The following is a 20,561-nucleotide window of genomic DNA, read 5'->3' as shown; positions in this document are numbered from 1 at the left end:
TTCACCTCAGTGAATATCTGGATTTTCCTTAAAGACGCTAAAACAGAAACTGGATAAATTTCTTCATTTCTCAGTTTTTGCTTAATCACAAACTGTTATCGGACTGGATACTCATTTAGAGTTCTGGTTCTGGTTTTGGTCGGAGGCGTCGGTGGTTTACTGAGCATCTGAAGGTGTTTGGATTCCTTGAAGACTTGCATCAGCAAACAGATTTCCCACATCGTGTTACAGAGCTCAGTAAACATGTTGGACCTGGAGCACATGCGGCCCGTCGGTCTGATGAAGACGAGGCAGCTGCAGGATCACATGCGGCCCGTCGGTCTGATGAAGACGAGGCAGCTGCAGGATCACATGCGGTCCAGAGTCGTGACATCAGCGTCTATTCATGGCTCACAGCAACCCGACCCATCAGCGCTGCTCATGAGAAGCAGATCAACGCCTGACATCACAACACCCTCAGGGTTCATCCAAACACCCAGGAATGCACACAGTGGTGTAACCATGGGAACCGAGACGCGCACTGCACACGAGTCCTGGGTTCGAGTCCCGAGTTCTGGAGTCAACAGCAGCCTTGAAGGTCACCTAAAGGTCACTCACAGGTCACCGACCTGCTGATATATTCTGACATCGCGGAGACCCAAACAGGATGCTGGGAAACGTCCAGACATGTGGCCATCAGGCAGCAGCGTCTGGCCGCCGAGGCCTCCAGGGCTCCCTCAGACGACCTTCAGGGGCCGCCGGCGGAGACGTGTACATCTGTTGAAACCCGTGATGTCAGCGTTCCAGTCCTGTTTGACGAACCAGGAGTCAACGAGGACGGAGTCAGCAGAGTTACGCTGTGATTACACGTGTGAGCGAGAAATCAAAGGCGAAACCACAAAAAACCGAACAAACGAGGGCATTGCTAAACAAGAGAAACCATGAAAACCAAACAACACTAAACACCAGGAGCCGTTAAATACGACCTGCTGACTCAGCAGATCTAAAGCAGGCAGGAATTCCCCAACCTGGACCAGGTTGAACCTTCATGGAGGCTTTAACAGTTTGACTCAGGTCTGAGTTTTCTGGACCTGGAGGAATCACTGGGTATTTCTCACCTTATGGTCCGGTAGACCCAGTTCTATTGGATCGCTCAGCGTAACTTCCGTCTTCACCAAATGGAATCTAAATGGAGGCGTCCGATTTTAGCGGTTGGAGGATTTCTCTTTAGTCTTTGGTTAAAAACCAGGAGCCATTTCTGCTGCTATCGCTAGGCTAGCACGTTAGCTTTGGTTGTATTTACCCAGAATGCCCTGCGTTGTAGTCCACTTCCTGCTTTTGGAGCAGGAAGTGGACACATTCAAAACGAACTAGAGTTGAATTCTGCTTCTCCATGTCTGGTTCTGGTTCTGGTTCTGGTCTGTCAGGTTGATCCAACAGCAGATCTGTAATGTGTCGTGGTTTCAAACCTTCAGTGATTATAAACTACCAGCAGGATTTAAAGTCTCGTCTCTAAACGCCTGGATGAGTTTCAGATCAGAGAAATGTTCAGAACATTTCTAATATTCTGCAGCTGGTGGAAGGCCCACTTTGGAACCGGCTTTATGTGGCTCTGGAGGCTCAGGTCAGAGGTCAGAGGTCAGCCTGGTCTCTGGTTCACAGCTGGAACAACTGAAGCTGTGTGTTGACTCTAGATCTATAACTCTAGATCTATAGGTCTAGATCGTTCCTCTTTAGGTCCAAAATAATAACTCCAGCTAATTTTTGGTTTGATGGGCTCAGGTCAGCCTGAAGGTTCTCCAGGGTTTCCCGGTCCGGTTCTGATGGGTTCTGTAAACGTGTTTAAACTGTATAGAAACATCAGTATTCTTCTCATCCTGCATAACTTTAAGTTTCCTCCTGCTTTCCGTAGATCGGTGACCTGAACAAGCGAATGTCGGCCATTGAGACGCTGCTGAGCTGCTTGGAGCAGAAAGTGACGCCGGCTAACAGGAAGGTAAACTCTTGTTGCCTGGAAACCGGCTTTAAATAATCAATACGCAGCTATAAATGCCAGGCCTCACTGTCGGCACACTGCTGGTTCCTGTTTGGTTGTTAAATGTTAGTAAAGAAATTTTCTCTAAATGAATGGAAAATGTTTTAAATTGTGAAAGAAGTGGCTGCGCTGCCCCCTGGTGGCCGTTCACCGGAGCAGACCGCCTGACCCTGCTGCAGACGCTTCATGTTGTCTGGCTCTAATCAGGACACATTCTCTAAAATTGAAGCTCAAAGGATCTGAACTCGTCTGGTTTAACTTCAAACAGAACATCTAAAGGTTCTGCTCTGGTTCTCTGCTGCGGTTCTGATCCGATTAACATCCAGAAAACATCTGGATTTAAAACCTCTGCAGATTAATAATCTGTCTCCATCTAGTTCTCACCTGTCTTAATGGAAATCACGAAAAATTAAATGGAGGTGTTAGTGCCAACTCTGATGGTTTCAGTGTAAATATAAAAACTTTCTGTTTTATGAAATAATGGCTTCAGTTCTCAGAGGTTCAGACGTTACAATAAAGAGTCTGGACTTAAACTGTCTGTCTGGTCCAGCTGCTTCAACTTCATTTATTCACTTTACATTATTTTATTTTACATTATCTATTTATGTAAAAAAATATATAATTTTTTACATTGTTTCATGTTTTATTTATGTAATCTATTTTTATTTTCCGTTATTGGTTTAATTATTTTATTTTATTGATGTATTTATTTTTATTTAACTTATTATTTACTTTACATAATTCCAGGTTTTAAATTTCATTTTGATTTAAATATTATTTAATTAGTTGTATTTTGTTTTGTTTTATTGCTGAGGTCGGCTGAATGTGACTGAAACACATTTTATAGATTATTTTTATGATGATTTATCATTAAATTCTGTATTTTTATTGATATAAAATCAGTTAAACCCAGAGTCTGGGTTCTGTTCTGGTTCTGCAGGACGTCAGAACCGCTCAGAGTCCGTCCCCTCCTCGTCTTCCTCAGTGGGATGAAGAGGAGCTGGAGGAGCAGCAGCTCCGGCTGAAGCTGCACCAGCTGACCCACAACATCAGCGACCAGAGCCTGAGCTCTGAGGAGGACGAGCCGGGCGGAACCAGGACCAGGACCAGAACCAGAACCAGGACCAGAACCGGGCTGGAGGAGGATCTGAAGGTTCGATCGGCTCCAGACGGAGAACATCCAGCGTCATGACGTTTGTTTCCTCTCATTTCTCTGACAGTAAAAGAAAATAAAAACATCGACACGTAAGGAGAAAATGAAGCAGCAGAGAAATGTTCTGCTGTTCCACCAGTAAAACCAGTTCAGCCCAAAATCCAACCAGCTACTGTCTCACCTCCTTTAATTTTTAGAAAAAATTACAGATTCAGACACTTAAAAAACTTTTATGCCCAAAGTCAGTTCAGTTCAAATTCAGAAAAACTTTATTGATCCAAAAGGGAAATTACATAACTTCATAAATACAAAATAAAATACAGTTTATTAATGTTGAGACTGTTTAACTGTTTCCTGATGTGTTTTTGCTGTTTCTCCTGCAGGCCGACCGCCTCCCACTGAGCCCCGACACCAAGCAGCGCCCCCCGCTGGAGCCGCCCAGAACTGCAAGCAGAGGCTCCACCTCCTTACTGCTGGAGCTGGAGGACAGAGTTGCTCAGGCGGCCGCCGACGTGCAGAGCGCCCAGAGCCAGGTCCGAACGGGTCAGAACGGGTCCGAACCGGGTCAGAACGGGTCTGTACCGGGTCAGAATGGGTCAGAACGGGTCCAAACCGGGACAGAACGGGTCTGTACCGGGTCAGAATGGGTCAGAACGGGTCCGAACCGGGTCAGAACGGGTCTGTACCGGGTCAGAACGGGTCCGAACCGGGTCAGAACGGGTCTGTACCGGGTCAGAATGGATCAGAACTGGGTCAGAACGGGTCCGAACCGGGTCAGAACGGGTCCAAACCGGGTCAGAATCAGGTTCGAACGGGTCAGAACCGGGTCCGAACGGGTCTGAACGGGTCTGAACCGGGCAGGAAACGGGTTAGCACGAGTTCGAACCGGGTCAGAACGGGTCCAAAACAGGTCAGAACCAGGTCCGAACGGGTCAGAAACGGTCAGAATGGGTCAGAACCAGGTCACAGTGCCTCTCAAACCCAGATCCACTAATGAAGCCGTTTCTCCTCAGGTTTCCTACATCGAGGACCGGATCGCTGCACTGAGCACCGCTGGGGGCCCAACAGACCGCAGGAGGAGGGTGAGGTCACTGAAGGTCATTAAAGGTCACTGAAGGTCACAAAGTCTTTGCTGCTGATTAATATGACATCACCTGTTTATGAATATCGGCGCTTCAGGCCAGACTAAGAAAATGTGTTTTATGTTATAATATTAACAGAAGAAAATATTAAAACTAAGAGAAAAAAATTATTTTAATTGTAAAAAAGCTTTGATAGATTAATGAGGATCTGCTGTGAGCGGCTCAATCTGGGATTATTTACTCTAAATAAACATTTTAATTTCCTGCTGCTGATCATTTGATGCTGATGAGTGAAAATATAAAATATTTCCTTATTTAAAAACCAGATTATAACTTAACTAGATGATCAACGTTGCTCATTTGAACTCTGATTGTTTTGTGCAGTTTTAATGTTTTTAATATTACAACTTTATTACATTTATTATGCTATCATTGTAATATTCTGATGTTTTTCTCTTATTATTACATCTTAATTTGCATTTTATTATTACCTTTTTCTCATTTTTTTATTTCATTCTCAAATTATTACAATATTTTCATATTTTACAATATGAAAACATCTTTGTTTTCATATTACGAATATTCTCACATTATTATGACTTTATTCTCATATTATTATTATTTTTTCCCCATTAGGTTTTATTTTTGTATTATGACTTTTCTTCATATAATTTGGAGTTTTTTCTTCTCCTCCAGCTGCAGCTCTGAACCATTCAGGTAAAAACTCTGGGTGAACTCTGACCTTTGCTCTCTGTTTGCAGTCGGCGATCCCGGTCCGGACTCGGAGACTCTCCCACAACGTTCCCAGCAGTAAGCGCCGCGACCCAACAGGGCGACCCGCCATGTCCCGCCTTAGGTTTCCTCTTCTGGTGATCAGGAGAATTGTGTTAAAATAACAAAGATGAAAAAATTATTCAGGTTTATTAGGAGATTAAAAATTATATTTTCACTGATAGAAATGAAAATAGCCTTTATTAGCAAACCTTCTGTCCCATTAAGGTCTGTTAATAAAGGCTGAAGCACTTCTCCCAAACTAACAAATGAATGCTAAATAAATATATATACAGTATACTGTATATTCATTGAGGATAATAATCCTGTATCAAGATATTTATTCATCTATCAAAACGTTTCATATCAGTCCAGAACTTCCTGGGGAATAATTTCCACTCTTACAGATGGGAAAGACAGGGAAACATGTGATTCCAGTGAAGTTAATGTGTTGATCTCTAACTGCAGTCAGAGCCATGATTAACCAATTGAAACCAGTTGGAACCAGTTGAAACCAGTTGGAACCAATGTGAACCAGTTAAAACCAGTTGGAACCAATGTGAACCAGTTAAAACCAGTTGGAAACAGTTGGAACCAGTTGGAACCAATGTGAACCAGTTAAAACCAGTTGAAACCAGTTTGAACCAGTTGGAACCAGTTGGAACCAATGTGAACCAGTTAAAACCAGTTGGAACCAGTTGGAACCAATGTGAACCAATTAAAACCAGTTGGAAACAGTTGGAACCAGTTGGAACCAATGTGAACCAGTTAAAACCAGTTGAAACCAGTTTGAACCAGTTGGAACCAGTTGGAACCAATGTGAACCAGTTAAAACCAGTTGGAACCAGTTGGAACCAATGTGAACCAATTAAAACCAGTTGGAAACAGTTGGAACCAGTTGGAACCAATGTGAACCAGTTAAAACCAGTTGAAACCAGTTTGAACCAGTTGGAACCAGTTGGAACCAATGTGAACCAGTTAAAACCAGTTGGAACCAGTTGGAACCAATGTGAACCAGTTAAAACCAGTTGGAACCAGTTGGTTCCAACTGGTTAAAACCTGTTAACTGGTTTTAACTGTGAACCAGTTAAAACCAGTTAAAACCAGTTGGAACCAATGTGAACCAGTTAAAACCAGTTGGAACCAGTTGGAACCAATGTGAACCAGTTAAAACCAGTTGGGACCAGTTGGAACCAGTTGATGGAAGGACGACAACATTCCCCTCAGGGTCAGGAAGTGAAGTTAGAAATGAACTCTTCATCAACACGTCTTCCCACAGATCTGATGGATCAGTCTGGATTCTGCGCAGAACTTTTCTCATCATTATGAATGTTTGACCTCTGGGTGAGGTCAAGGTGACGGACCGTCAGCTACCAGCGGTTCTGTCAGAGTCCAGGAGGAAAAACTCTCATCTGGAGGTGATCAGAGGTTAGAAAGGAGCTGAAGGTCAAAGGTCGTCAGACGACCAGCAGAACTTCATCTAGATGTAGAGAAAACAGAAGCTCAGACAGACAGACGGTGGTGAGGTGTACGGCTCCGGATTCATTACATGAAACAAATCTAAAGAAATTTAGAAATTCATACAATCATTTTAATTATTTCAAATACAGAAAAGTTAATAAAAATAATTCATGTTTTGAATAATTATGTATTTTTGGGCTTTAATTCTGTCAAAATAATCAGAAAAATCTGATTATATTGTAATAATCAAACATGATATTAGTTATTATATTATTATTTATCACAATACATAAGAAATTTAACCTGAAGCAGGAAGTGATGTCATCAGCTTGGTAGCAGTAACGTCTCTGCGTTACAGAATCCGGTGCCGACGGCGGGCTGATGAAGAGGAGGCTGAGCATCATGTGACCTTCATCGCTTCGCACGGAGACGGAGGCGGCAGTGAACATCCCAGCATCCTGTTACCATGGTGACAGGATGCCGTTCCAGCCTGTGACCATGTCTTTTTATTTTTATCTCTTTGTTTATTTAGTTTGAAGGTTTAATCGTAACCGAGCGTGAACGAATTGGTAACCATAGCAACGTGACGGATTTCACAGAAACTCATTTAAGTTTTTATTATTTCTGAAGTTCGTCTTTATTTCCATCAGTAGAACCAGAACCTCCAGCAGGTCGGCATCACGTCTGCAGGTTCCACTAAAATGCCACTCACAAGATGGCGGCTGCGTCTAAATGACAGCTCACCGTTCAAATCTGGCCATTATTTTAGATTAGTATATTCTTAGTTTATGCTGATGTGAATTTTTTATCGTCTTTATTTCGCCTCTATTCCATTTGTTGATTTTTTTCTATGATGGTTTTTAATTGTCCAGCGACCATGAGAGACCATACAGTGTTTTATTATTGTTAAAAATAAAACACTAATTATTAATAATAATTAATATTATTATTATTGTTATTATTATTAATCATTATTGTTGTTATTATTTATTGTTATTATTTGTCATTATTGTTATTATTATTATTGTTATTATTATTGTTGTTGTTGTTATTATTAATTATTATTGTTATTATTATTATTATTATTTATCGTTATTGTTATTATTATTAATATTATTGTTAATTATTATTATTGTTGTTGTTGTTGTTATTATTAATTGTTATTATTATTTATCATTGTTATTATTATTAATAATAATTATTATTATTATTATTGTTGTTGTTGTTGTTGTTGTTGTTATTAGCAGTAAACTGGGCCTGACCTGCTTCAGGACGAGCTGCTGAAGGAACACGACTAGAACTGAAGGTCCAGAAAGGAACCAGAACCAGAACCTCTGGTTTGGTGTCAGAACTGGGTCTGGTTTTCATTTCCATTAAAAACAACAAACGGAACCATTAAAAATGACTCGGAACCTTTCAACATGCAGGTTCTGCTGGGATGAATCCCATCCGGATCGGTCCTCCATGTTTTCCTGCTGTTTTTCTTCTTTGTTTTTATTAAATGTCTCAACAGACAGAAATCTGTTCTGGACTTTTTGTTCTCCTGAGTTTAACCAGAACTCTGACCTGCTGCGTCATCAACCTGCTGCTCCTGAACCAGAACCTGGATTATCTGCTGAGTCACTGGTTGCTATGGTGATTCAGCATAAGTCACTGGTTGCCTTGGTGATTTCTGCCTCCGCTGGGCATCAGGAGCCCACAGCCGGTTCAGTCGGTTCTACAGGGAGTGGGCGTGTCCCTCTGTCCTCTGATTGGACAGGAAACAGGAAGTCCTCCAGCTGAGATCAGAAGGAGAAGATGGTTAGTCCCAGGAGGTTCTGGATGTTTCTGGGTCAGAACCATCATCACTGAGCTGAACATTCAGAGAAAATAAACTGGGATTGTGGAAAAACTGGAAAATGGATCAGAATAACTGGATTGGATGAAGTCCATGTGACCCTGTTAGGCTGGTGGTTCTGATGGAGAGATGGAGGTCCAAACAGGAGCAATTCAGTTATTTAATGCTAAATGTGTTGAAGCCAGTAGAACTGCTGTTTTCCAGAACCAAAATGTTCTGATGGGATTCTGTTGGACTTTTTCTGCCCTGAGCAGAAAACAAATCACAACAAATAAAAACAAAGATATTAACTCATTTATTATTTATTATTGATCAGACAGACTCAGTTCTGTTGGATGAACAGAACTTCATGCTTGGTTCTGGTTCTGTTCAGTCAGGAAATAAAGTTTCTCCATTTTAAACTTTGAACAGAGAAGAATTCAGCAGATCAGAGTCTGACTGCAGCAGACGGGCTGAACGGGTTCTGATGGCACCGGTTCTGATGGTACCGGTTCATCTGGACTCAGGTGGAGTTTGCTGGTTGAAGTTTCACTTTCCTCTCATTGTGGTGGAAGTCGTTTCCTTCCACTGATCTTCATTTAAAGGTAAAATATTGATCTTTGATTCATTCCAGCAGATTGACCCAGTTTTTATATTATCAGACACAAAATGGTGTCAAAATGAACCGAATCAAACCAACAAGATGAGCAGGATAAATTTATTTAGCTCTTAGTGAAACATGTCGATCATTTTAGCAACATATTTATTATATGAACCGCTTAAACTTTTTACAATTTACAGTTTTAACTTGAGTTGTTCTGGACCAGTGACGTCACAGCTGGTCTAATATATAAACTTCTACTTTACGTATTTCCATAGATACATTTTAAATATGTTTATTAAAAATGTAATTCCATAAATAAAAATGGTTCTGTCTGTAATCAATGTGAGACTTTATTTAATTTGCATCATAATCATTTTAAACGACTGGATAACTTTGTACAGAGTGAACTTGTTGTGCTTTCACTAACTTTAGACTGAATGTTTGTTGTTTCTATTTTAGTTTTCTACGTTTGTTCTCTGTAAAGTTCAGCTCAGTGGCTCCACCTAGTGGCTGCAGACAGACACGTTCTCTCAGTGCCGATGCTTCTAGTAAATGATGAACGTTCAGTGTTTCCTCCTCAGGTGAAGCTAGAAGGTGTAGCTGATGAGTCCAGCAGCATGGATCGGCGTGAGGACGGAGTCTCTCCCTCCAGAACCGCTCTGAGTGGAGAACATGAGAACCAGAGCAAAGTTCAGAGGTCAGATCAGCTTCTCTACCTGTCCAGGTCTTTTCTCCCTGCACTCACATCAGCAAACCGCCTTTATTCACAGGAAACTACCAGAACCAGAACCAGAACCTGGACCTGGACCTGGACCTGGACCAGAACCAGAACCTGGACCAGAACCTGGGCCTGGACCTGGACCTGGACCTGGACCAGAACCAGAACCAGAACCTGGACCAGGACCAGGACCAGAACCAGAACCAGAACCTGGGCCTGGACCTGGACCTGGACCTGGACCTGGACCAGAACCAGAACCTGGACCAGAACCTGGGCCTGGACCTGGACCTGGACCTGGACCTGGACCTGGACCAGAACCAGAACCTGGACCTGGACCAGAACCAGAACCTGGACCAGGACCAGAACCAGAACCAGAACCTGCTAATGCCATCATCAAAACCATCAAACAAAAATCATCAGTCATCACATCACAGGCCTGTCAGCCTGTCCAACATGGACCTGCTGTTTGGCTTCATGACTTCATTTTTCCTTCATATCTTAGTCTGTTCCAGCTGCTGCAGGAAAAACAAGTGAAGGTCCGGAAGGTTCTGAGTCCAGATGATCCTAAAGGTTCTGAGTCCAGATGATCCTAAAGGTTCTGAGTCAGTGGGAGGAGGAGCCGACCGTCTGCAGGAAGGTTGGATTATTTCTTTCAATGTTAAATCTGGAGGTTAAATTAGGAACATAACATGGATTAAACACTGTAAATTTATATAAATATTTCAATATTAATTTTCTTTTTCTAACTTTTCTCTCTATACCGAATATGTTAGAGTTTATATACTGAGAGTTTACTGGGATACAATATTAACTCTTTAATATTCTGTTTCACCTCAAACATAATTTAATCATATTCCTCGTTATATGATTATTTGTTTGATTGTCAGATTTTAAATACAGTAGGAAAGATAAACCTTCAGTTTAAATTTCCCACCAATGATTTGAACAAACTGTTATTTAGGATAAAATGAAGAACTTTTAACATAATGAACAGATTTGTTTTTAACATCTGTTCAGAAATAAAATATTTTTATTTCTGCTGAAAATACATTATTCATGCTTCCTGTTATCAGTTTGTCACAAGGTGGATTCATGATAATATTTCTTTTGAAGACATCAAATTAATCAGAAATCTCACGACCCCACTTCAGTACCTGTGCGCCCCCTGTGGGGGCCGCGCCCCCCGTGTTGAGGACCTCTGCTTTAACAGTTGATGCTGCTGCTTCCTGTTTCTCTGAATTATTCAGCAGCTTTTTTTCGGACCACAAACGTTTTAATTACAAACCAATAAAATCAACTCTGTTCAATGAATCACCAGAATATTGATGTTCATTTTTTATCCTGTTTTTCTCCTTTCATAAACTTTCCTGTCAAACATTAATCCGTCATGAAGCTGCTGCTGCCGTCAGGTTTCAGTAGGTGGTAAATCCTGATCCAGGTTCTGAACCAGAACACAGACACTTGAAATTATTTCCATTTCCTCAGAGAAGCTCATGTTTCCTAGAGACTCAGTAGGCGACGTGTTCCTGAACGCATCCTTTAAAATCAAAGTTTAGGAGAAATAAAAGTGATGTCACTTCCTGCTGCAGGCTGCAGCTCCACCGGACCCAGAGGAACCAGAAGGTTCTGCAGAAGGTTCTGCTCTGATTCTCCTCCACATGTTGGGAACCTCTGAGGTCCAGATGATCCGGGTCTGCGAACCACCTGCGGTTACACCGTGTGAACACCAGGGGGCAGCGTTCCTCATGTTTAGAAATTGGGCCAAAGTAAGAATCAGGAAATAACTCCTTAAAATTTATTTTACAAACATTACAAGTTCCACTGGTGGATTTTTTCACTTCTAACAAAATGTTTCAAATGTTTTAAGTGGAAAACTCTGCCAGTGGAATCAAGACTTAGTTTTTTTAGTTACTAATTTTAAGAAACTACTGACTGAAAACAATCTCCTGTTTCTCCCTGAAAAGTTGCTTATAAATTAGTTTGGTCTTATTTCAGGTTTACTCAGATATTTGAACCTGAAACTAAACAAAAACACTTGGTGAGATTTTGTGCTTCTGCAGTTTGTTAGCTACAGAACAGTTTGTTAGCTACAGAACAGTTTGTTAGCTACAGAACAGTTTGTTAGCTACAGAACAGTTTGTTAGCTACAGAATAGTTTGTTAGCTACAGAACAGTTTGTTAGCTACAGAACAGTTTGTTAGCTACAGAACAGTTTGTTAGCTACAGAACAGTTTGTTAGCTACAGAACAGTTTGTTAGCTACAGAACAGTTTGTTAGCTACAGAACAGTTTGTTAGCTACAGAATAGTTTGTTAGCTACAGAACGTTCTCCTGGTTCAGTGTGTCTGTGTTTCTCCCTCCTGTCCGCTCAGCGAGGCGGACCGCTGCTCATTCTGGTTCTGGTTCTGGTGGGTATTTTCTATCCTCTCAGTGAACTGGAAAGTGTAACTAGCCACCAGTGAACGCTTAGCCCCGCCCCCTGGCGATTTTCACCAAAGGGGGAGGAGCCTATAGACACGGAGAGGCGGAGCCTAGAGAGGCCGAGGGGCGTGGCCAAACGTGGGAATGAATGGTGCTAAGCGGGGCTGTGGTCAGGACCAGAGAAGAATTGCTGCTAACTTAGCTTTGTTGCTATATTTAGCAACTGTTCAGAAACTCCAGACTTTTTTCCAAAAGTAAACCAGCAATTTTTTTTCTAAGGACTAGGGACAAATCAAACAACTTCTTTAAATAAAGCAATTAGAGACAAATATGGTGACTTTTTTCATTAAAGCAACTAGCAAAAACATTTGTTTGCTTTTTCAAAAAAAGCAACTAGAGACAAATCTTGTTTTTAATTTAGTTTTTTAAGAAGCCTCTGTGGTAAATGTAGACACCTTTTAGACAATTACTCATCATCTAAAAGTTGAGTTTGAGTTTTTTTTCTCTTTAATGATTCTTTAGAAAGGAGCTGAATTCAACGCATGTCTCTAAATATCCATAAAACCTGATTATAAAGTGACCGATCCACATGGTTCCGGTTCCGAACCGTGTGGCCGAACCGGCCGTGTTTCTCTTTAAGAATCTGCGGCCTGTTTTAAAGCTCAGTGGTCATCATTAAAAATAGCTCAGAGGTCTGAGGGGAGCTGAGCTTTCCCACTGAAACTGAATCCCTGAACGCTTCTGGAGTCCAGCAGTCGATGCTGCGTTCAGGTGAGGCTCGGAGAATTCAACACTCAGTTGCTCACTTGAGGCGGTTGGTTTTAAATCTTTTATTCTGAACACAGAGACACAAACTGGAATATTATGAAGATTAATCTGCTCCATTTGGACCCAGGTTCGGATCACTTATTGACATGAGTAAATATTAACGCAATGTTGCTTTATTCGTCAATAGATAGTATTGAAATTCTTCCTGTGATGATCGGACTTTGCATTAATATTTCCTCCTGATCTACATGAAAAGAAGGACTCCATTTAGGAAGAACCCAGCAGAACCAGAACCAGAACCAGTAGGAGTTTCCATCTGTCCAACCAGCGAATATTAAAAAGTGGGTTTAGTTCAACTGCTTTTAAAGGGAATGTGAAAGTTTGACGTCTTATTTATAGATGTCACGGTAATATTAATATAATGACAAAAATATATTATTATATAAAGCTATATAATAAAATAATAACGCAGATTAGCAGTATTATTCAAATGATTATAAATTATTTCTAGAAAGTGTTATCATTATTGTATAGCCAACGAACAGAAGCTATAAATATTTGAATAATGTTTTATTAGTATTAGTATTAGGTTTTTTTGTGATGTTTTTAATTTTCTTGAACACTTTGAATTGTTTTTGGCTGAAAGGTATAGAAATATAGTTGCCTTGCCTTACACATAGTGACGTCACAGTGACGTATCTCTTGTCTCCAGACCGCCAGTTGGTGAGTTTTAGCTGTGGCTATCTGAATATTCCGACGGTCCGTGAAGGCACCGCGCTGTGAAGTTTTTAGTGCGGCAGGTTCGAGTCTTCCGCTGCGGCTGCGTCACGTTTCCAGACTGATGAGAGTCACTTCAGCTCTCTGGAAAAGTTCTGGTTCTGCTTTTATTACAGCCAGAGACCGAACCGGACCGGACCGGACCGGCCGGACTGGACCGTGAGGTCGGTGTGAGCGCAGCTTTGGGTCGCAGCGTTTCGGACTGAGCAGAACTTCGCTGCGGTTCGGAAACACAGGAAGGAGCGACTGAAAGAACGGATGTGTGACAATGAGCGGAGCCGCCGCGGATCGTCTCTTCGGTTCCTCTGACTTGACATTTTAGAGACACATGAGAGGCTCCAGCTGCTCCGGCCGACCCGGTTCGGATTAGTAGCGACCCGAACCGAACCGAACTGCTGAAGACAAACACTGAGACGGAGACATGGGGACCCAAGGGACGGGACGGAAGCGGTCCACCAACAAGGAGAGGTCCACCGCGGAGGACGATGCCCTCAACCTGATCGCCAGAGAGGTGAGTGGGCTTTGACTGGGCCACCAACTGCGCATAGCACCACGTGCTCCAGGTCCAAACCCGCCAGTTACCAGAGGCGGTTCTGACATGGTTGTGGGGCCCAAGGCCCCTCCTGGTGTTTACAGCAGAAAGTCATGTGACTAGTTAGCTCTGATGCTAATTAATACATCTGTTACAAAAATTATTTTAATAATCTGTATTGTTATTATAAAAACGTGTTTATGAAAATTGGTTAAAATTTCAGTTGCAGCTCAAATATGTTTTGAAATGTTTCTTGGTGAGTTAGGGCGCCCCCTGTCTGTTACACACTGAATTGGGTAAAAGTTAAAAGTTCTGGTTGATGTGTTCTGATGGTTCCGATGATCCAAAATGTCTCCATGCTTTCAACAGTTTCTCCAAAAAGAGAAATATCCCTTTAAATTTAGCAGAGGCAGACAGTTGCCATGGAAACTAGCTTGTTACACCAATTCTGCTGTCCGGACGCAGATCTGTGGTTCTGGTTCTGGTTCTGAAGGTTCTGTGACCAGAAATAAAACATTTACTCAGATTTTATCTGTTCAGCTTCACATGAGGGTAAAGTTCTGCTTCAGCGCTGCCGGACCCGGCCGGTTCTGCTGAATGCCTGCTGCCATTTAAATGCAGCTGCTGAGACTCAGAACCGCTCAGGTTCTGACCCGTCTGGGTTGTTGGGTCAGTGCCGTGAAGGGAACCGGCAGACGGGCCCAGGTCGTGTTCCGACAGGTTCTGGCTATCTGGCAGGGAAGTTCCTGACCCGTTTGGTGTCTGATGGTGGTTCTGGTTGTTCTGTTGGACCTTTGTTCTTCAGAACCTTCTGTCCTCAGTGGAGATCGGACCCGTTAAACAGAACCTGGTTTAACAGAACCGTTCAGAACTGACAGTCTGTCTGTAAACGGGTCGAACCAGCAGCTGTTTGAGATCCGGCTCTCTGGGTTCTGTTGGACTCTGGTTCTGCCGGGCGGCGCCGCATTTTACTGCTTGTTCTCCTGCAGGCAGTTTGGTTCTGATCGGTTCTGGAACCGGACGGCGCCATCAGGCTGAAGCCTTTCCTCAGGTAAAGACCCAGAATGCTTCACTTCAGAACCAGGACAGAGTTCTGATGAACGGACCTCAGATTCAGAACCGACCCATTACAGATGCTTCAGATTCTTCTGGTTCCCAGAACCTTTCTTCTGTTTGGTTCTGCAGGGTTCTGTTGGGTCTGCATGAGACCCGAACAGAACCTGTGGGATTAACCCGGGCTGGTCTGGAGGAAGAACCGGTTCTCTCTGAGGTTCTGACGGGTCGGAATGTCGGCGCTGATGACTCGGCCCGTTCTGCCAAAGAGCTTTAAAAATAGCCGGGCCCGACGGGTCAGCTGCCGCATTTGGACCTGAGGGGAACAGGTGGGAAACCAGCAGACTTTCAGAATAAAAGTGCAGCCAGCCGTGTCGGTACCGCTCTGACCGGTTCTGTTTGGGTCATGAAGAACTGAGCAGAACTTCTCCTGGCGCCTCGTGTCCGAACGGCGAACGCAGGGAAACGCGGCGCCGTGTTTTCAGTAAAAGTCGCGTGAATGAAAACGAAGGAGTTGAAACGATTTTAGAAAATCAAAACTCAGTGAAACATGAAAACATTCAGTTTCATGAAGTTCAGAACTTTAATATTTGATCGTTTAAACCAGAGACTAAACCCTGGAATCAAACGGTTTCATCTCCTCCTTATTGTCCGGATAAATTCTGCAGAACCTTGATGACCCGGTCATTCTGTCCAGCGGCTCCGGCAGTTGGACCCCCTGTGGTTTAAACTCAACATTCGTCCAATAAACCAGAAAAGAAAAGATGTGAAAACTTTGCTCCAATGTTCATTTGATGAAACGTTGGTCTCTGCGCCAAATCATGAAATCCAAAATGAGGTCATTTCATTCTGACTGAGAAACCACCATTAAAAAAATTATTATTATAAATACTGTACTGGTTCGAACAAGGCCGTTGCCATGGTTACTTCTGGGTATTTGTACTAATTTACATTCATATGTATTTATGAGCAGCAGCTGCTCTGACGTCACAGTGACGTGAGAACGACGGCTTCATACATCTGGAGGTTTTTGTGTGTCGCACTTTTCTGAATTTGTCCTAGTCCAAGTTTTAGTGTGAAAACTGCAGAACCTTCAAATTTCCCTTCAGCTTTTCCTGCTTAAACCAAGATGGCGGCCGGTTAGCAAAGCTGGATCTAGATGAAGGACAATGTGATGATGAGTCCTGCAGCCCCGGTCCGGTCCGGTCCGGTCCGGTTAATCTTTAATGCTCAGGGCTGAACAAACAGCCGTTCTGCTAATCTTTAACCGGTCCAGTCCTTCCTGGAACCCTCAGCGATTCCCACCAAACCTCCATGAAGCGTTTTGTCTCCTGGCTGACAGAACCGCCTGTTACTTCCTGACCCGCTCAGGGTTCTGGCTGCGGCTCGGCTCGGCTCGGCTCCTTAAAAGGAAGCGCGGCCTCTGACTGTTTCCTCCGGGTGACATCACCTCGGGCTCGGCCGCGCAGATTGCTATCGCTAACTGCTTCCTGTTTGTTGAGCGTGGAGGAGTTTTCTCCTGAGGGAGGGCGGGGGACTGGTTTGTTTCTCGCAGCTGGTCCGGTTCTCAGAACCGGTCCAGAACTGCTCATGTTGGTCTGTGTGTTCAGATTCCAGCAGAGCAAATATCACTGAAGATGCTAACTGGAGATTTCCTCTTTTAGATTCTCTGAAATGCTAAAGAATGACTGACATCCTCCGATATCTGAACCAAATCTTGTTGGACCTGTGGACCCAATCTCACTCAGAACCTGCAGTCGGGTTCTGCAGGCGGAGGAACAGAAACCAGGAGACCAGAACGGGTCGCCTGGCCTCCAGTCAGCGGCTTCACAAGAATATTTGTGAATTGCTGTAAATAAATTCTTGTTGTTCAGTGAAACATTTTAAAACATTTTTCAGCTTCACTTCTGGTCCTGCTGCTTTTCTGACTTCAATATATGAAAATAAAATCTACAGAACCAATCAGTATTGATAACCAATCAGAATTGATAACCAGTCAGTATTGATAACCAATCAGTATTGATAACCAATATCAGAGGTTATTTTATTCTGTTTGCGGTTTTTGCTCCAGTTTTAGTTTTTCCGTTTCTCCAGTCGTTCGGAGCGAAAACTTTTCTGTGCGTCTTTGTGATCGCAGCAGAATCACAGCTGGTTCTGAAATCACTCATTTCTCTTTGTGTCCGCTGTCGGCGCCGGTCCGTTTTGGTCGGTCAGTGTGGCGATGGGAACGCTCTGGCGTTCGGTCTGGGTCCAGATCCAGAAAAGGCTGCTCTGAAGTTTCTGTTGTTTCAGGATAAAACCTGAATTTATCAGAGCTGCTGGTTTCCTCTCCGGAGGGCAGCCGTCCTGCTAAATGAGAGCGGTTCTGATGAACCCGGTCCGATGTAGGTCGGTATAAATAGCTGTAGAGGAGGCGGCAGAACCGGCCCAGATAGCTTCATCTTTCTGATCAGAAACGGGTGAAACTAACTTCCTGGTTCAGGAGGAGAAAAGCTGGACGATCCGGTCCGACCGCATGCTGAGGTCCGGAAGCTTCCTGGTTCTGGTTTATCAGTCGTCAGTCTGTCCTGTTGGACTCGTGTCCTCTGTCTGTCCTGTCTCCATTTCCAGTCTGGATGCTGTGAATCCGTCAGCAACACAAGAATCTAATGAATCCCATTTTCACCCATCGGTCTAATGGCTGCTGGAGGAGATAAAACGGAGAAACGGTGGCTGGAGCTCTGAGCTGCAGGAAGCTCCATGAATTCACATTATTCTTAATCTCCATGTTTTTCATCCACGTTTAGAGACTGAAACATCAAAAATCACCAAAAGAAACATCAAAACTGAAACCAAACACACTGTGATGTAATTCAGTTGGACTGGAGGAAATGTTGGACAGAGATTCTCCGTCTCGTTTTCCGGCTGTGATTTAACCAAACCGGACCGGAACCGGATTCTGAAGGATGGGATTGTTTTTCTGTTAAATCGGTGCGACATAAACTGAAATATAAAGAAGAAAAACTTAAAGCTGTTTCTGTTTCTGCTCTTATCAATACATGTCCAAAGTTTAATGGGTGAAAATGAAGATTTAAACCATAAATAAATTTTGTGTATTTATTTAACTCTTAAACCTCATTTCCAGCCTAAGAGTTGAAATTAGCAACAGATTATTTCTGTCAGTTTGTTTGGGAAAGTTTATTAACTTTTTTATTTTCTTTAAATATTTTATGAAAAATGTTTCCTCCCAGAAATATTATATGTTATCCATCGCTGTAATCTAATCCCTTCTGAATGATCCGGGTAGCAAGTTAGCTTGTAGAACTAGCCAGAGTCGCTGGCTGGAAAAAAACCTTTAAAACTTTAAATTTAAAGTTTTAAGGGAAGCAATGAAATAAAAGATTAAAATATATTAGACAGAAACACTGAATGTGAGGCATAAAGATACTCATGACTTTGATTTTACCAAAACTTTCAGCGTCTGCCTCTGCAGCCACGTAGCCAGCTAGCTTAATGCTTATTTAGGACTAATGAAGTATCTTTGAATTTGTATTGAATTTTCACCACAACAGCAGGTAAAACTGGTTCCTGGTGTAAAATTAATAAAATAATATAAACGTTAAACAGTGATGACAGAAATCAGATATTTTTAGGAAACATCCTCAGAACCGCTGCTGGATTTTAGACCAAGACATTTTGTCTTCTCAAACCTCCAACCTGTACTGAACGGTTCTGAATCAGGTTCTGGTTCTGCTGGAGGTTTCTTCATGTTAAAGATGAGTTTTTTCCTCTACTGTCGCCCCCTGCTGGTCAGGAGGAGTCAACTCAACGACTCCATGCTCAGCTGGGATTCCTTTGAAAACTTTTCAAACTAATTGAGTAATAAAATGAGCCTGGAAAGACGTGTGGCTGAACTGAAATGAGTTTTTTAGTAAAGTGCCTGGAGACAACATGTTACTGGTGCTATAGAAATAAACTGAATTTAAATACATTTTCAAATGAGGGGAAAACGTTCTGCTTCAGGACTGCAACATTTCAAGCAGCTTCTTTTCAGCTGAAGTTTTTCTGTTGCCTAATTTCTTCTATCATCGTTTGTTAAATAAGAGGAACTCAAACATGAGTCAATAAACCGAATGTGTACATTTCCTTTCTGAGTTGTGAAAGTGGGTCGTTTTATTCTTTTTGTATTTACTTTCTCACACCTGTAACGGTTTTTAAGCAGCTGGATCTGACGGGTTGTTGCAACATGCTTCATGTCGGCTGCTTAGAGTTTAAATGAGAATCATTTCCAGGTCTGATCAGATCAGGCTGATCCACCTGACTCAGGTTTGAGATGATTAAATGATTTGTTAAAGTTTCCACTGCAGCTGTAATTTTCTCTTTGACCTGATGACCTTCATGAAGTTTGGATCTGTTCAGATTTCCAAACAGGCTGAAGCACGAAGACTGAAATATCATCAGAGTTTCTACATGTTGCTGCAGGTTTCAGTTTCATCACCTTCATGTTCCCAGCCTGTTTGTTGGGCGTTTATATAAAAAAGTTAAAGCCGATAATGATGATGATGATGATTGCATGTTTACTGCATTGTTCCTGATGCCACTTAAGAAAATATTTGCCGAGCGTTTACTCCCCATTCCAGCAGCTGCAGTCGGCCTCAGGTTTCTATTTTTAGTCCAGCGTGTGACTGGAAGGAGGCTGCAGTGAAAGCTCTTCAACATGGACGCCATTAAAGGCAGCGCTAATTACTAGGACGGCTCTTCACCGCTTCTTCATTCTGCAGAATAAGACGTTAGCATGTTTTAGTAAAAGAAAACTATCATAAACTGTTGTTCATTATGTAATATTAACATGTTTTAATGGGAGTTTAGCTGTAAACTCAGGTTAAAGTGACTGGTGTTGGTGCTGCTGTCAGATCATGGCACGACTCCACCTGATGTTCTTCTTCTGTGGTTCTTCAGATGTTGAAACTTAACTGATTCATGACTAGTTAACATTTTGGACTAAATATATAATAGTTTTCTAATTAATCTAAAGGTTGTTGTTTGTGAGATGTAAAAACTAATAATTACATCAAAAACTGTGTCTTCATTATATTTTTCACATACAGAGGTCGCCATTTCATCACCTGGATGCAATGCATTCTGGGCCAATTTTGTGGACAGGTTACAGTCGACTGGAGGCCGTTAGCTAAACGCTAGAAGGTTTAGAGGCTAATGAAGGAAACGGAACGTCTGGATGGAGACAAACTGCTCAAAGTGTTCAAGAGCCGCTAATGACTGCTGAAACAAGCTAGCATGATCGGCTAGTGGTCTATTGTTCACTGTGTTAGCAGGAGCTAGAACTAAACACTACTAATTAAATTCAAATCAGTTTATTTCTATAGCGCCACCAGATCACATGTTCTCGATGCAT

General features: G+C 42.4%; 2 protein-coding genes across 26 annotated transcripts in view; both read left to right on the top strand.

The window, feature by feature from the left end:
- LOC116722860 (melanophilin-like) overlaps positions 1 to 7,424 on the top strand; it is a 29,362-nt gene extending 21,938 nt beyond the window's left edge. For 4 of the 6 annotated variants that reach the window (XM_032567218.1, XM_032567214.1, XM_032567216.1 and 1 more), the window contains exons 10-14: positions 1,892 to 1,975; positions 2,955 to 3,167; positions 3,551 to 3,700; positions 4,181 to 4,249; positions 5,011 to 5,173. In XM_032567218.1, the coding sequence (XP_032423109.1) occupies positions 1,892 to 1,975; positions 2,955 to 3,167; positions 3,551 to 3,700; positions 4,181 to 4,249; positions 5,011 to 5,145 (651 nt within the window). In that variant the 3' untranslated portion in view covers positions 5,146 to 5,173. Of the gene's footprint in view, positions 1 to 1,891; positions 1,976 to 2,954; positions 3,208 to 3,550; positions 3,701 to 4,180; positions 4,250 to 5,010; positions 5,174 to 6,839 lie in introns of those variants that run through there. The other 2 variants (XM_032567217.1, XM_032567219.1) reach the window with 2 other exon arrangements.
- Positions 7,425 to 13,572: 6,148 nt separating this feature from the next.
- lrrfip1a (leucine rich repeat (in FLII) interacting protein 1a) overlaps positions 13,573 to 20,561 on the top strand; it is a 35,857-nt gene continuing 28,868 nt past the window's right edge. For 19 of the 20 annotated variants that reach the window (XM_032567735.1, XM_032567734.1, XM_032567732.1 and 16 more), the window contains exon 1: positions 13,573 to 14,095. In XM_032567735.1, coding sequence (XP_032423626.1) covers positions 14,006 to 14,095 — 90 coding nt within the window. In that variant the 5' untranslated portion in view covers positions 13,573 to 14,005. The remainder of the gene's footprint in view (positions 14,096 to 20,561) is intronic. The other variant, XM_032567736.1, reaches the window with a different exon arrangement.

Source organism: Xiphophorus hellerii, chromosome 7 (assembly GCF_003331165.1).
Source record: "Xiphophorus hellerii strain 12219 chromosome 7, Xiphophorus_hellerii-4.1, whole genome shotgun sequence".
NCBI lineage: Eukaryota > Metazoa > Chordata > Actinopteri > Cyprinodontiformes > Poeciliidae > Xiphophorus > Xiphophorus hellerii.
Note: the sequence above shows the minus strand (reverse complement) of the source record. Positions and strands in the feature narration are given on the sequence as shown.